A 16,478-nucleotide genomic window follows, 5' to 3' on the forward strand; every position below is an offset into this window, starting at 1 on the left:
GAGACTCTCTCTACAGAAGGGACCATCTTCCTGACAACGGCAAGGGCTCCTGTTCCTGCAATTGCTGTTCCTTCCCTGACCCAGGGTGCCTGTGACCTCTACAGACACCACTCATGGGCTGGCCCACACAAGCATATCCAGAGAGTCCAGAAGATACGGACCTGTGACACGGTCAAGTCTCATTTTCCCATCCATGTTGTAATCTTTGGATCCCTGATGAGTTCAAGTTGCCACTTAATATGGGAGGCTACCACAGAGAAATAATATTTTGCATAAGCAAATATGCTTTCTACATTCCTGGGAAAAGAAACATTTCATAGGGAAGAAATCCTACTGTATTTGTATATGCATGTATTACATATGTATTATATAGTAGCAATTATTTACTTTGGGAGACATTAAAGTGTACCAGCTGCCTCAAAGCAAGGATTCCTTAGTCTTTCCCTAAGAAGTCCTTTATCCTTTGAGAACAAAGACCACATTTAGATAGCATGCAGAAAAGTCTGGACTCCCAAATTCACTTATCTCTGCCTTTTCCATGAAAAAGTGAAAATAAAGGAAATGCAATTCTGAGGAGGCATATTAACCCTCAGCACAGGGAGGTCCCCATCAACGGGGTGACCATTCAGCCTAGTTTATGTGAGATTAAAAGGTTTCCTAGAATGTGGGGCTTTGGGTGCTAAAATCAGGGTGTAGTTCACCCAGGTCTTATGTTGAGTCTGACCATCCTCCCACAATCTGGGGACTGACAGGTCCTTCCCTCGTGGATGAAATGGCTGATAAGGAGGCAACTGTGGCTTCTGGGATCACTTAGGAAGGAAAGTGGGGACAACAGACCAAGTAAAAGGGCAAGGAGAACTGGTGAGGTTAGAAACTTCTGGCACTTCTTTATCTTGTAGTTCACGTTCTATACACTCCCGACTACCCACCACGATGCCCCTTCCCTAGGCTTCCCCATAACGACCAGCAGTGAACACTCTCAGTAGGGTTTTTATCAGCAACCAAAAGAGAGGCAACTGAATAACCATAGAGTCTCCAGCTGAGGGGATAATTCACCCCAACATAAAGTCATTTGGTGTTGGCTTTGACATCAGGGAAGCATCTCCTTAGGAGCTTGGAAGAAATGAGATACCTAAAAAGATGTAGAAAAATGGTAGCCCAGGAAATTCATGGGAAGGAGGCCAATGAAGTTTCCCAAGAAAGTAAGCCTCTAAAAGGGGCTTATATGAGCAACTGAGTATCCCTCCCAAAATCTGAAGTGTAGGACAATTCTCAGTCAACATTCTTGGTAAAGGGGTAAGTCCTTTTCCCACTGTCATGGAAGGGGAGTGAATCAAGATTTATTTTGAATGACCTCAGAGCAAGTCTGCCAATGAGAAAATATCTTTAAACACACACACACATACATACACACATCAGACCAGCTATAAAGAGGCCTTTTGATAATGGATCCAAACCAAAACCTAAGCAGAGTTTCCAAAGTCTATCCCCAAGAAAAGAAAAATGTTCAAGTCTATGAACCAAAAAGCACTGATGCTTCACTTGAGAAAATTCAGTGCTTCTGGACAGATATCTTGGCACTGACATCAACCTAATCTCTTTGTGAGAGCCTTGATTAATTCACCCACCAATGCACATCCAGAAGATGGCCAGAATGGAGAGGAAATTGGAGTCGTTGAGTTCAGAGAGAAGACTTTAAAAGATGGGTAGGTGGCAGATCATGGTCTTCCAATATTTGAGAGCTCTCAGTGAAAGAAGGGGGCCAATTGCTTGGTCCTAGATGCAAACTAAAGCAGAGACAAATCTGTGTCCCAACAAAGGAAAGAGCTTCCTTATAACTAAATCTTCTCCACAATAGAAGGAGCTGTGTTAGGAGGGAGTAAGCTCCTGTCCCTGGAGGTATACAAGCAGAGACTGACCAGCCTCCAGGACGCAATGGAGGACGCCGCTTCTGTGTGGGCTGGGAGCCTGCATCTGATGGCACCTGAAGCCTCTTCTCAGCTCTGAGGTACTCCACGCTCTGCCCTTGGGTTCCATCCAACCCTGTCATCCACGTGCCTTCCCTGGGCCCTTGGCCCCACGGCCCATGCCTCTCAGGTGGTGATGAGGGTCAGGAGAGATGGCAGGGTGTCCTGTTCATGCAGACATGAATGGGAATGAATGGCTCAGTTGTGAGCCATGTCCTCAATCAGAAGCATGATTCCAGGGATTCTGGGTCATTGTGTATGGGCAGTTTCTCGAGTTCCTGGTGTCCACTGTGCAGAACCGTGTACCTAAGGAGGAAGGAAAGAAAGCTTGACAGTCTGATAGGCATTCTTCAAGGACACCAAAGAGAGCACGCCCATGACTCTTGATGTCCTTTCCCCGCCCGCTTCTGAGAGCTTGGCGAGGTGGGGCTGGCACTTCATCAAGAGGGAAGCCCAAAGAACAGCATCTGAACTGCTCCTTTTAACTGAAGTCCCGGAGGAAAGGACAGGCCCAGGGTTATATAGAGTGAGGGGTAGAACTGGCATTGGTACTCAGATTTATTTCCCTGCGACAAAACCTGGAGTTCTTGTGTTACTCATCAAAATGGACCCTACGTACCACTTCAGGCAGTGTCTATTATAAATATCTTAGCAGAGATGGTTCTGGGTTCAGCAATACCCAGATTCTGAACAGACTCATAAACCACTCAGAGCCTGAAAGACAATGTAGCTGTATTTGTTAGTTGGATTTCTTCTGGTGACATTTGGGACAGTAACTCAATTAGATGGATCCAACAGCATCAGAGTGAACTTTACCATTTGACTAGCGTTTATTATTTTTCTGCAGTATCACACACTTGCACTCAATATGTTAATTGCATTTAAATCAGTCTTAATCGCAAGTGGGTCTTGTCACCAGTAATCCGGTTTACAGCATCTGGCAGTGATTCTTTTGACATTTCTACAGTTTAGAAGGGCTATTACCTCTCATTCTCATGGCCAATGTCAAGTCCATTCAGTAAAATAAACACACACTAGTTACTCGGCATCATGTGTTGACAACCAACTTGATGGTGGTTTCTCAAGAATTATACTGATGCTTTCCTTTGAATTATATTAATTTATTGTTGACTTGTGTTGACTGATTGGTATATACCAGGTACTATACTAAACTCTCTCCACTCTATATAATCTGCACAACAACCCCATGAAATAAGATTATGTCTATTTTTCATTTAAGCCAAATTACACGTAGCCTCAGTGACTTGCTCAAAGGAGTACAGGTAATATGTGAAGATACAGCCTATCAAACCTGGTCTATTTGATGCCAACACCCATGTGTTTAACTGGTTCACACACAAGCCATGGACCAGCTATAAATTTAGAACAGTGAGTCTCAACAGAAACAATTTGGAGGCACTTTTGCTTGTCATGGCAGGGGTGATGCTAATAGTATCTAGTGGGTAGAGATCAAGAACGCTGCTAAATATTGTTTAGTACATGGCGCAGACTCCGACAACAAAGAAATAACTGGCCCAAAATGTCCATGGTGCCCTGATCCAGAATAAAATATCCTCCTAGCTAGACAGAAGCAGGTGTTAGCTGAGGAACACAAGACGAAGGGCATGAGTCTGCTCAGTGACAGAAGTGTCACTGCAGATGGTGCTAACGGAGAGGTGAGCAGCAGAGCCATGACCTGAAGAACCACAAGTACCTGCTAGGTGAGTGCTGAGGAGAAAAATGAGGTGGAAAGAGTTATAGAAAGGGTTGGATCACACAGTCTTCATGAGGGTGGCCAGGACAGTCCCAGTGAGATATGTGAGTAAAGGCTTTAGGGTGGTCAGTGTTCCAGCTATAGAGTCATAATCTCTCAGCCTCAATACCACTCTTCTAAGCTTGGCTTTGTGGTTCTGCAAAGCAAATTCTGGCTTGTGAGCTGGCTTCTCTCAGACTTCTCCAGCAGATGACTGGAAGCCTGGATGGAAGAGAAGAGCCTTGCTCCTCCTGCGAGCTTCCTACCTACTCAGCTTATGAGCATCACCCCACCCATGCTTCCTCAGCAGCAGCGCTGCCTTGCTGTAGCAGCAGAAAGTCTTTTTTACAGTTTTTCCCACTCTTACATAACCAGCTTCATAACAGCCCCTCGGAGGTAGTGCCTCTTTTTCCTCAAAGGTCCAAGTTTCTGCTCTGTGGGATCTCTCTAAATTTCTAGGGTTTTTTTTTTTTTTTTGGTTACTCCTTTTGTTCTCTCAGCCCTAGAGGGAGTGGTTGCTTCTTACAGTTACTACCTCCATATATTAAAATATTAAAATATTGCTTAAATAGCTGGTGTGGTTTCTGTCTTCTGACTAGATCCTATGAAATATAATAAAGAATGGAGACAGGTGCATATCAGGGAGAAGAACATTCCAGGTAGAACAGCAGGTGCAAAGGTCCTGAGGTTAGATTCTGTCTGGAAGGTCTGAAGAAAAGCAAGGATCCTGGGTGCCAAGGCAGAAAGAGTGAGGGGAAGAGTGGAAGGAGTTGAAAGTTGAGGTCAGTGAGGTAGCTGGGGCCAGAGTGTGGAGGTGGAGGGGCCACGGCTTGCAGATTCCTGTAAGGCTTTGACTTTCACTACATGTGAGAGGTTTGAGCAGTGCCCTGACATAATCTGAATGACTTCTTAGCTGGCTCTGTCTGGTTGCTCTATGGAGAGTAGATGGAATGGAGTTGACATGAGCACGGGGATTCAGGAGGTTACAGCAATAATCTGAGTGAAGGAGTAGTTTGCTGTTATACTTAATCCTAGCAGAAGATCTAGCCTTTAAAACTGTTCTCAGACTCTGTCATGTGTGGTGGGGTTTCCCTGACCTTATCTCACCAACTAGAGGCTGTGTTGTGCAGCACAGTGATAAAAAACTATGACTTGAGTCAGCAGACCTTTTCCCCAAACCAGGCTCTACCACTTACCAGCTTTGTGATATTTAGCAAGTTATTCAATGTCACGATGCCTCATTTTCCTCCAGTGTGACAGAGTGACAGAGATACCTCACAGTACTGGTGTATGGACCAAATTATATTATGTATGAAAAACAGGAGCAGAGAGTCTGACACAAAACAGAATCTCAAAATATTGAAGCTAAAATTATTCTATTTACTTCTTTCCCTCAATATCTCATTTAGATGTGAGTATATAATAATGACAGCATATATAATTCTAGGCTTAAAAATATTTTCCTGCTTTATTTCCTTTACAGGCAAAACTTAAAAGAATTCAAGATATTGAAGGCTCCCAGATCTTGTTCTTTCTCCCTTATCAGAACACAAGCTCTCATTTGGCAAGCATGGGCACCAAAGCAGCACTAATTGATTTTCCCACCCATGACTTCAAAAGTAGCTTTTCAGGCCAGGTAAGGTAGGCAATAAAACCAACATTATATGGAGAAAAAAGTGAAACTTGGTGCATCCAAGTGAGTAATGAGCATTGTGGTAAGTGAGCGGCAGAGCCTGACCAGGACCACAGTCAGAGGCCCACCTGTTTGCTCAAATTCACATCCATTGAGTCGGTGATGCTATCTAACCATCTCATCCTTTGTCATCCCCTTCTCCAACTGCCTTCAATCTTTCCCAGCATCAGGGTCTTTTTCAATGCGTTGACTCTTTACATCAGGTGGCCAAAGTATTGGAGCTTCAGCATCAGTCCTTCCAATAAATATTCAGGGTTGATTTCCTTTAGGACTGACTAGTTTGATCTCCTTGCTATCCAAGGGACCCTCAAGAATCTTCTCCAGCACTGCAGTTTGAAAGCATCAGTTCTTTGGTGCTCAGCCTTCTTTATCATCTAACTCTCACACGCATACATGACAACTAGAAACATCATAGCTTTGACTATTCAGACCTTTGCTGGCAAAGTGATGTCTCTGCTTTGTAAAACACTGTCTAGGTTTGTCATAGCTTTCCTTCCAAGGAGCAAGAGTTTCTTAATTTTGTGGTTGCAGTCATCATCCACAGTGGCTTTGGAACCCAAGTAGCAACTATACTAGGACCTATTTTACAGATGAGAAAACTAAGACTCAGAGAAGTCAAGCAATTTATTTAAGGCCACAGTGTCTATGACACCCACACTCTTAACCTCAAAACACATTCCCAAACCTTTGCCCTTTTCATGGCCAATAAGCCATGCTCACTGGCAATCAATCAAGTCCACATGAAGAGGGTGTCCTGTTTGAGGCATCTTTTCATATTTATATACAAAGATATGCTGCCATGGAATCAGGCACACCTCCACAGCAGCCTTTAACATGTCTCTCCTGAGTATCTGTTTCTCGTGTGCTAATGAGTGAGTTGTTTAGGAATAACAAGTGGAGGCTCCAGAGTTCAGTGGAAAGACAGAAGCTCCCATTACACATGGGCATGTTTCCTGTTACATTGGGATGGTCCTGTCACCATCGTGGGTGATACACCCAGAAAGGAGAGGCCAGTCTGAGATTTCCTCGATAGGACTCTAGCAGAGGGCGGTGTGTCTTACGTGGTTGTCTGACTTGCAGAGGTTTCTCCAAATCTCATGAGACCTATATTTAATTTGGTATTTTCACTTTGACAGTAAATAAGTAACCTGAGCAGATTTGGAATGATATGGTAAGCTATCTTATGGACTCATACTGCCTTGTGAGTTCAGGTCCGCCTGATGTGGTGACAGTGACTGACTTTGGGCAGCATTTCTCCAACAAGGGTGCATGAAAGCGCATGATACTGCAAAACAGCATTCAGATCCTGACTCTACCATTTACTAGATGTGTTACCTGATCAAGTAGCTTAGTTCTACCTACCTCACAGCTTTGTTGTGATAAAATCAACATCTATAAAGACCTTCACAAAAGGCTGGACATGTAGTGGGTGCAGAAATCTTCACTGGTAAGGAAACCAAGGTGCAAAATATGTGACACTCCCAAGGTCATAGAAGTAGTTATGTATGAGGTAGTTAAGAATACAGGCTTTTGAGTCAGAATGCCTAAGTTTAATCCTACCTCTAGCACTGTGATTTACTCAAAATGTTCTGAGTCACTGTGGGCATTCAGTGAAATAACACACATAAAATGCTTACTAGAACAGTGCCAGTCAGCTAGTAAGCACTCCATAAGTGTTTATGAAAACTTGCTATTTGATGATAGAAGTAAGACCTGAACCCAGTACTTGATGGCTGATTTGCAGAAATCCATTCTTTAATCAAATATTTGTTCACTTAGTCATTGATCATAGGGCTGCTGAAGGAAACCTTGAAGATGGATTTACAGATAAAGAAACAGCCCCAGAGAGAGGTTGTCCTGAGTGACAAAAGTCTCCAGGTTGGTTTGGTATAAGATCTGTTTGATGAAAGAGCTGCAATCTTGGAGCTGAGCTGTGGAAAGCAGACCCCAGATGTGTGAGTGTACCTGGACAGCTCTGAGTCCAGATGAAAAAAACCCAACTGCTGTCTCCTAAGCAACAGGAAGGCAGGAAGCAGCTCCCTTCAAGCTGGATTGCTTTCCCTCTCTGCATTAATTTACTCAAACATGACTGAAGCCACATTAGGTTTGGTAATTACCTGAGTCTACAATTCATTCACTGAGCAATTAGCATCACACTTAGAGCAGCCTGGATGCAGTAATTAGTCACATGATAATAGCCCCCTTTGCCTGCCCAACCTAGTATTATAAGGAAATGATTAGACTTTATTACACATGCGGCCCTCCCCCTCATGGCAGTGTTCACATGGGGGCACTTGCAAGAAGATGATTTAATTAAAATGCAAGGTGCATGAGTTTAAAGAGATTCAACCCTAAAGCAAAGTTTCATGGAAGCCGGAGCACCATCACCTGGAAACAAAGATCTCATATTGGGTGCTTTTTGATGTTCAGAGGAAAATGAAATTTTCAAATTCTTAGGCATTTATTCATTCGGCCACTTATTTATTTAAAAACGTATTATGAGTGCTTACCACTGTGTCATGCCCTGAAGGTAACAGGGCAGTGAGGAAAATCTATAGTCCCTGTCCACGAGGAGCTCACAGGGCCGTGTGGGAGACCCACAGTGAGATGGAAAATAGCCAGCCTGAGAAGCGTTAGGGATGAGAGGTTCTTGGCGGTGCTGTGAGAACATGTCACAGGGGATGTGGCCAAGGTTAGTGTGTCAGGGTAGCATGACTGAGGAAGTGAGGGAGATGAGAGCTGAAAGATGGGTAAGGGTTAAACAGGTAAAGACGGGGAAGATGCTGGCTAAGGGCCAGCAAGAATAGAGGACCACCATCCTGAGGGCAGGTGTGACAGCGGAACAGGGCGCGCAGCATTCCAGGAGGAGGGTGAAGGCCCAAAGGCTCCCCTTGCTAAAGGCCGTTTTGCTCATCCTCAGAGCAGCGCGAAGCTGGCCAAGGGAACGAGAGTGGGCTCATGAGGACTTAATGATTTGGAAGACCATTCTAGCTGTGATGTGTAGAGTGGGCAGAGGTGGGGTTGCAGTGGGGGCCAGAGGCAAATCAGGAGTTAGCTTCCCATTGCTTCTATAATAAATTACTACAAACTTACTAGCTCAAGAGAATGCAAATTTATTATCTTCCAGTTCTGGAGGTCAGAAGTTCAAAATGGGTGTCAGTGGGCTAAAGTCAAGGTTCTGGGTGGAGCTGCACTCTTTCTGGAGATCCCAGGAGAGAACGCCATTCCTCATCTTTTCCAGCATCTAGAGGCTGCCCTCATTCCTTGCTTTGTGGCCTCATTGCTCTGACCTCTGCTTCCACCATCACATCTCTTCCTCTGACCCTGATCCTCCTGTCTCCTTATAAGGATGTTTGTGATTACAGTGGGCCCATCCAGATAATCCAGGGAAATCTCCTCCCCATCTCACTACAATACCGTAATCACATCTACAAAGTCCCTTAGCCATCTAAGGTAATAGATTCATCGGTTTTGAGGAATAGGATGCAAACCTCTTCGGACACTATTTTGCCTGTCACAGGTGATTTTCTTTCTTTCTTTCTTTTTTTTTTTCTTTAAGATGGTATATAGTGAAGCAACTTTGCACACATGCACATGCTGATTTTAGGGGCTTCCCAGGTGGTAAAGAATCCAGCTGCCAATGCAGGAGACATTGGTTTTATCCCAGGGTCAGGAAGATCCCCTGGAGTAGAAAATGGCAACTCACTCCAGTTTTTTTTTTGCCCGGAAAATTCCATGGACAGAGGCGCCTGGCATGTTACAGCCCATGGGGCCACAGAGTCTGACACGACTGAGCCACTGAGCACAAAAACAACATGCTGACTTTAACACTGTTGTTATGCTTATGTTGGGGGAGTAGGCAGTGTGGACTGGCACTCTTTATTTTTATTCTATTTCCTAATTTTTATTGTGGTATATTTAATTTAAAATGTGTTAGTTTCAGGTGTGCAGTAAAGTGAGTCAATTATACAAAATATATCACAGGTGATTTTTAAGGTGTCTAGAGATGTCAGACATCTGGTCCCATCACTTCATGGCAAATAGATGGGGAAATAGTGGAAACAGTGAGAGACTTTATTTTGGGGGACTCCAAAATCACTGCCATGAAATTAAAAGACGCTTGCTCCTTGGAAGAAAAGTTATGACCAACCTAGACAGCATATTAAAAAGCAGAGACATTACTTTGCCAACAAAGGTCTGTCTAGTCAAAGCTATGGTTTTTTCTAGTAGTCATGTATGGATGTGAGAGCTGGACTATAAAGAAAACTAAGTGCCTATAAAGATTTGATGCTTTTGTACTGTTGTGTTGGAGAAGACTTTTGAGAGTCCCTTGGACTGAAAGGAGATGCAACCAGTCAATCCTAAAGGAAATCAGTCCTGAATATTCATTGGAAGGACTGATGCTGAAGCTGAAACTCCAGTACTTTGGCTACCTGATGGGAAGAACTGACTCATTTGAAAATACGCTGATGTGGGGAAAGACTAAAGGCAGGAGGAGAAGGGGACAACAGAGGATGAGATGGTTGGATGAGATATCAGTGACTCGGAGATTTGGGATGGTAGCAGTGAAGGTGTTGGGAAGTAGTCAGATTCAGGTTCCACCTTGAAGGCAGGGCTCCCAGGACCTGGTAGTGCCCTGGACGTGGGGACGATGAGGGCTTTCAAGGTCTGGCATGGGCTGGGTGAAGTGCGGAGGAGGGAAGAACTTAGAGTGGCATCCTTAGTTTGTGGAATGGTGATTGTTCTAAAAGCATCCTACATGGTAGGGATGAGGTTCCTGGGAGATGAGGCTTAGAGGAAGCTGAGGCTCCATGACTGAGGGTAAGGAAGTTGGGCTGAATCTTGAGGTAAAGGAGAATGAAATGAATACAGGCTGCACTGTGGGAAATAACAGGGACAATGGGGACACTGAGACCAGTGTGGAGGCTCGTTCCTCAGGAAGAGACAAGACAGGTCATAAGAACAAGTAGGAGCAGTAAGTGGGAGGAGAGAGAAGGACCTTGTAGAGAATGGTGAGCAGGACACCCTCACTGGTCCCACCGATTGAGAAGGGTGTCCGGTCTGAATTTAGCCTGCAAACCTAATGGGATGCCAATGTCATTAATGATGGAGCTCTCAATCACCTGTGATTTTCCTTCTCCAGGAGAAACACCTCCAACTCCTTCAGGATTCCTCATAGACCAGGGTTCCTATTCTCCCCTGGCTCCCTGGTTGTTCCCCTCTGCACTCGCTTATTTCTGTCATTAGAAAACAGATATTCTTGCTAAGGGACCCTGACCTTAGGTCCTCTCTTTGATTGTTGGTGGAGCTGGGATTAAAATCCACACCTATAATTCAGCTGTTTGTTTTTACACAGGAATTTATAACTACTCCAAAACAGGAAATGTTTCCTTTAACTGTGTTCCTCTCTTGGTCTCCCCACCCCACACTATCACAGGCTCACAATTTCTTACACATGCTTCTTAACCACAGCACACAGCTGTGGCTGGAGGTATGGCTGTGGTCTCCAGCCATTTCTTTCCTAATCTAAGGACCCCCTTAGATTAGTCCCCACCCCTGCAGGAGGCTCTAACCTCCTGGCCATGTGTTAGTCAGGAGGCTCTACCTCCTGGTCATGCGTTAGTCACTTAGTCATGACCCCACGGACTGTAGCTCAAGCTCCACTGTCCATGGGATTCTCCAGGCAAGAATACTGGATTGAATTGCCATTTCCTTTTCAGGGGACGATCCTGACCCAGGGATCGAACCTGGGTCTCCTGCATTGCAGGCAGATTATTTACCATCTGAGCTATAGGGAAGTCCACCTCCAGGTCATGGCAGAATCCAAAGTTAACTCTGCTTCTATCTCCAGGAAATATGTGACTGGGGAACATGGAGATATTATCAAGGTCTTAGTGTTTGAGCTGAGAATGGGAAGGGCTGCCTAGGGGAGCCAGGTTTGACTCATGTGTTCATAGAAGCAAAGAAAGGTGATCTAGAAAGAGAAAAGAATAAAGCTGATATGCAGTGAAAAAAACAGAAATAGATTATGGTCTCAGAGAGATGGAAAGAGGAACTTAATCCCTAAAAGTACCCATGTTCCTCATTTGTCACCAGGAAGGCCAGTGAGTTTGCTATTCTGGGGATCCATGAAACATCTCTGTATCTTTTCAATAAATCTCCCTGTGTTTTTCTCCAGGAAGGACAAATGGGTTTACAGTCTATAGTAAACATTGTGAGTTATTTAAAGCAAAGGCTCACACATTCTTTTTTCTTTCTAACAGAATCTGTCTCCTAGTATAGGCAAAAATACCAGGTGCATTACAGCTAAGGGCTTGGCCTGTGATCTTCTGATTAACAATACTTGAAGGTCTGCTAGGGGGATGGAAAATGTTTTCCTCCTGAATAAAAGACAAGTACAATAAGAGTCTACCTTATCTTCTAGCACTTGGTTATGATTATGTGAGGAAGATGCAATGTTTGGAACTATTGCAGCTAGTTTGTGATCACAAGAGTATCATTTAGAATGAAAGCTAACAGGCTGAAAAGAGCAGAGGAAAAGCATCTGGGTCCTTCACAGTGCTGTTGAATCACTGAAATAACCAATCCTAAAACTACCAAACTCTACCAAACCAAGCTTTTTATCATGTAAATGGATAAATAATCTTATTTTTAAAGTTAATTTTAGTTAGGAATTCTAGCACTCACAGGCCAAAGTATTCTGAATGACACAATGCCCACAATCCCTGTATTTCATGTCTACAATGACTTACACATTCTACCACATCCAAATTCTACCCACTCTTTAAGATCCATTCAATGCCACCTACTTCCAGAATCCTTCTACACCACCCATGAGCATTTATTATCTGTAGGAACACAAATTATCTGCTAATGTGAGGTGTCTGATTGGACATATGTCTGGCCTCCTGACACTCCTGGAAGGCAGAGCCGGCATCTTATTAAAAGAAGAATCAATCTTTCAGCCCTCTGTACCAGACCCTGCACTGCGTACTTTAAAATGTTATTGCATTTAATACTAACAATGAGTCTATGATGTTAGCACTGTTATTTTATATATTTCCATTTCACAGATGAGAACACTGAAGCTCAGAGAGGTTAAGATTTGCCAGAGGTTACTCAACTAGCAATGGCAAAAGTGAAGTGAAGTCGCTCAGTCGTGTCCGACTCTTCATGACCCCATGGACTGTAGCCTACAAGGCTCCTCTGTCCTTTTTTTCCAGGCAACAGTACTGAAGTGGGTTGCCATTGCCTTCTAGCAAAGCCAGGATTCAAACCCAGGCATGGTAGAATCCCAAGCCCTTTCTGTTATTAGTACTTCGCAGCCTTATTCTTTTTAATACTTGCTACATAGCTCACAATATATAGTGCAGAATATCATAGAATATATAGAAATGTTTACTGACTGGATTACAGAATGAGACAACCCTCCCCACATTGCCTGGAATTTATACTGATTACAAAGTATGTTGGCAACTATTCTCCCACTGATCTTCACAGCAGCCCTGTGTGTTCACCACTCAGGTTATCTCTGCTGTATGACAGTACTTTCTATTCTTTCCTGTGCTATGCCATATCTTCCAGAGGATGGGGTGGGGAGATGTAATCCCCTCCACACATTCCTCTTTGGGGAAAAAACCAGGCTGAGAGTATTTCTGGCTGTGGGTATTCCATGTCAGGAGGCCAGACATATGTACAATCAGACACCTCACATTAGCAGATAATTTGTGTTCCTACAGATTATAAATGCTCCTGGGTGGTGTAGAAGGCTCTGGAAGGAGATGGCATCGAATGGATCTTAAAGGGCGTGTAGGATTTGGATGTGATAGAATGTGGGAAGTCATTGTAGACATGGAATACAGGGATCGTGGGCATTGTGTCATTCAATCCTTCCATGAGGAGGATACTGAGAAACACAAAACTCACATCATGGGTTCGGTCACTTCCATGGACACCCCCTGGCAAAGAAGCTAGGAGTCTGAAGATTAAAAAAGGAATATCTCTCAGCTGGTACAGGATGGAAATGTATTATAAACCAAATGTTTTTATTTTTTCAAAAATTCATATGTTAAAGGTCTAAACCCAAATATGATGGTATTTGGAGGTGGAACCTTTGGGAGGTAATTAGGTTTAGAAGAGGTCATGAGGGTAGGGCATCCATGATGGGATTAGCACGCTTATAAGAAGAGGAAGAAAGAACTGACTCCTCTCTCTCCATCCCCCCACCTCCACACTCTCTCTCTCTCTGCCATGTGAGGACAGTGACAAGATATCTATCTGTAAGGTAGGAAGAGGATTCTCACTGGGAACCAAATTTGCTTCCACCTGAATCTTGGACTCCTCAGCTTCCAAAATTGTGAGAAATAAATGTCTGGTGTTTAAGTTACCTGGTCTATGATATTTTGTTATGGAAGACTGAGCAGGCTAATACAGAAGGTCTCAAGGAGTCAAAGAAAGAATGGGGATGGAGGGAAAAGAAAACAACAGTACATGTGGAGACAGGACTTTTCGCTGCTAGCCATTAATTCAGGAAAACCTAAGGCATCAAGAGAAAATGAACCACCAGGGGGACATCTGTATGTATGTGTTCCTGTGAATCTTTTACTAGCAACACTTCATTTATCCAAAGGTCAGTATCCAGTGACCCTAATTATCCAGAAACCTACACCTTTGGTTTGTTTGTTCTTTTCAAAGGTCTCAGTAATCAGAGCAGTTGTCCCAAAGGTGTGGACTTTCCTAGTCTTCCTCATTTTTCACTCAGAGAATATGTAAACTTAGTTTGCCTACAACTCTAGAAAGCCCCATCCTTCTACACACAGCAGAGCAAAGACTGGAAACTAGGATGAGAAGGGAAATATGTGATGCTACTGTAGATAAACTGATTACAGGAAACAAGGAGAGGTGACATGTGCAGAGAGAACAGAAACATAAGAATGTCTACAAAAATCAACACAGCAGAACCAACTGGGACCACACAGGGCGGAAGAAAATATTTCAAACATCCCTCAAAGCCATTACTGTAGTGTAAAATAACTTAATAATGGAAATTCAAAATAATGACTTCGAACAAAGTTACTCAAAATCTGATTTGATACTAGGGGAATCCAAATAAAGTCTGTGTTTCACTTAATAGTATTGGATAAATGCTAATTTTCTAGCTTTTGATGAATGTCCCATGGTTATTTAAACTGTTAGCATGAGGGGAAGCTGCGTGCAAGGTATATATGCATACTATGTACTATCACTGTACTATTCGTTTTAAGTAACTTATTTATGTGACTGCATTGGGTCTTAGTTGTGCCACGCAGCATCTTGGTTGTGTCATGCAGGATCTTTCATAGTGGCACACAGACTCTCTAGATGTGGTGCATGACCTTAGTTGCTCTGCAGCATGTGGCACCTCAGTTCTGTGACCAGGGATCAAACCTGCATCTCCTACACTTCAGTATTCCTGCCTGGAAAATCCCATGGACAGAGGAGCCTGGCAGGCTATAGTTCATGGGGTTGCACAGAGTCGGACATGACTGAGTATGAACGCATGCACACTACTGCATTGCAACGCAGTTTCTTAACCACTGGACCACCAGGGACGTCCCTCTATTATTCTTCTACAGATACAAAAGTGTTTCAAAACAAAATGACTTTTTAAAAACTGAAAGAAAAAAAATTTAGTCACAATCATTTGTTTGAGAAAGATGGGGTTCACCACTTACAGCCAAGGAGACACAGGATGAACTGGGGCCTGGAAAAAGCCTCCGAGGACCACGGTTAACACTGGTGGAATTCAGCTCGATCAAGTGCTCATCTCCTAGAGGGCTTGAGAAGATCATGCGCCCAGAACAGGGAAGAAGCCCAAAACAATATTTAAAATTAAGTAATAGAAAATAAAGCTCTCAAACCATGTGAATCTTTGACCTTCAGGTCAACAGCAATCAAGGTCCAGAAGGACCTCTGCACAGGCTTCAGCCAACAACTGTGACGTTTCCATGATACGTGATGTGTCCACTGGACTCAACATGGCCCAGTGAGGGCAGAAGAATAAGAGAAACCAAGGACCTTTTGTGAGAAGAAGTGAACGGACAGATGCAGGTATACTCACAACACAGACAGTGACAGACTTACAGAGTATGTTCAGAGCTATACAGGAACCGGTCTATTGCAGAAGAGCAGGAAAAAACTGGAGACAGAGGAGCAGCCACTTTTAGTTGAAACAGAAAACAGCCACAGAAGTTGGGGGAAAAAACAAAAAACAAAAAATGCAGAGGTTAGTGTACAGGTGATCTTAGCCCAGCTGAACATTCTGCTAGAATCAAAGTGCCTTTAGGGGAGGGTAAGGAAGGGAGCATAATTATTGCACAACACGGTTATACCACGCAGTACCTCTGAAAAGCACTTTTATAGCTAGAATCTCATTTGAGTCACAGAAATGCTTGGGAGGTTTATACTGTAGGTTGCTATCTTAATTAACCAAGTCAGAAAACAGGCACCGAGAGGGAAAGTTACCTGTCCAAGGGCACCGGGTAGTTAGCATCTGAGGCAGAACCAAAGCCAAGTATTCTAAATTATCTTTTATGGTATTATGGCCAAGCTATGTACAGAAAGCCACCCTTTTTCCTTCCCCTTCCTCTTCGTCATCACTAACTAGGCCTTGTCTTGTATTCCATACATGAATCATCCCATGTAATATACACAATACAACATCCCCGTATATAATGTTGCACATAATATTCAAGCCAGCCTTGTGAAGTAGACACTATTAACTCTCATTTCCTAATGTGGAACCTGAGGCTTGGAAGCAGGCTTGAATGTGACCAAAATAATCTGGTTAGTAAGAGGGATGGGGGGGTTCAGATCTATGACCTTTGAAAACAGTTCAAGGAGAAAGACTTAACCAAGAGAAGACTGAGAAAACACTGGAAGTCGTGTTGATTGTTACATAATGTTGAGTAAAGTTAAAATGGTTTTGTGGGGAAAAAAAAAAGAGGGAAAACCATGATCTGACCTCAAGGCCTTCTGACAGAACCACACACATTTAAAGTGAGCATCTTGATCACAGAGCCTCCCT

The 16,478-nt window shown here is 43.5% G+C and overlaps 1 protein-coding gene across 3 annotated transcripts in view; it reads right to left on the reverse strand.

Moving 5' to 3' along the window:
* The window catches only part of HTR4 (5-hydroxytryptamine receptor 4), a 183,750-nt gene continuing 167,272 nt past the window's right edge, over positions 1-16,478 (reverse strand). Inside the window, exon 8 of one of the 3 annotated variants that reach the window (XM_043913219.1) lies at positions 1-2,273. In XM_043913219.1, the coding sequence (XP_043769154.1) occupies positions 2,189-2,273 (85 nt within the window). In that variant the 3' untranslated portion in view covers positions 1-2,188. The remainder of the gene's footprint in view (positions 2,274-16,478) is intronic. The other 2 variants (XM_043913213.1, XM_043913223.1) reach the window with 2 other exon arrangements.

The sequence above is a fragment of the Cervus elaphus genome, chromosome 9 (assembly GCF_910594005.1).
Source record: "Cervus elaphus chromosome 9, mCerEla1.1, whole genome shotgun sequence".
Classification (NCBI taxonomy): Eukaryota; Metazoa; Chordata; class Mammalia; order Artiodactyla; family Cervidae; genus Cervus; species Cervus elaphus.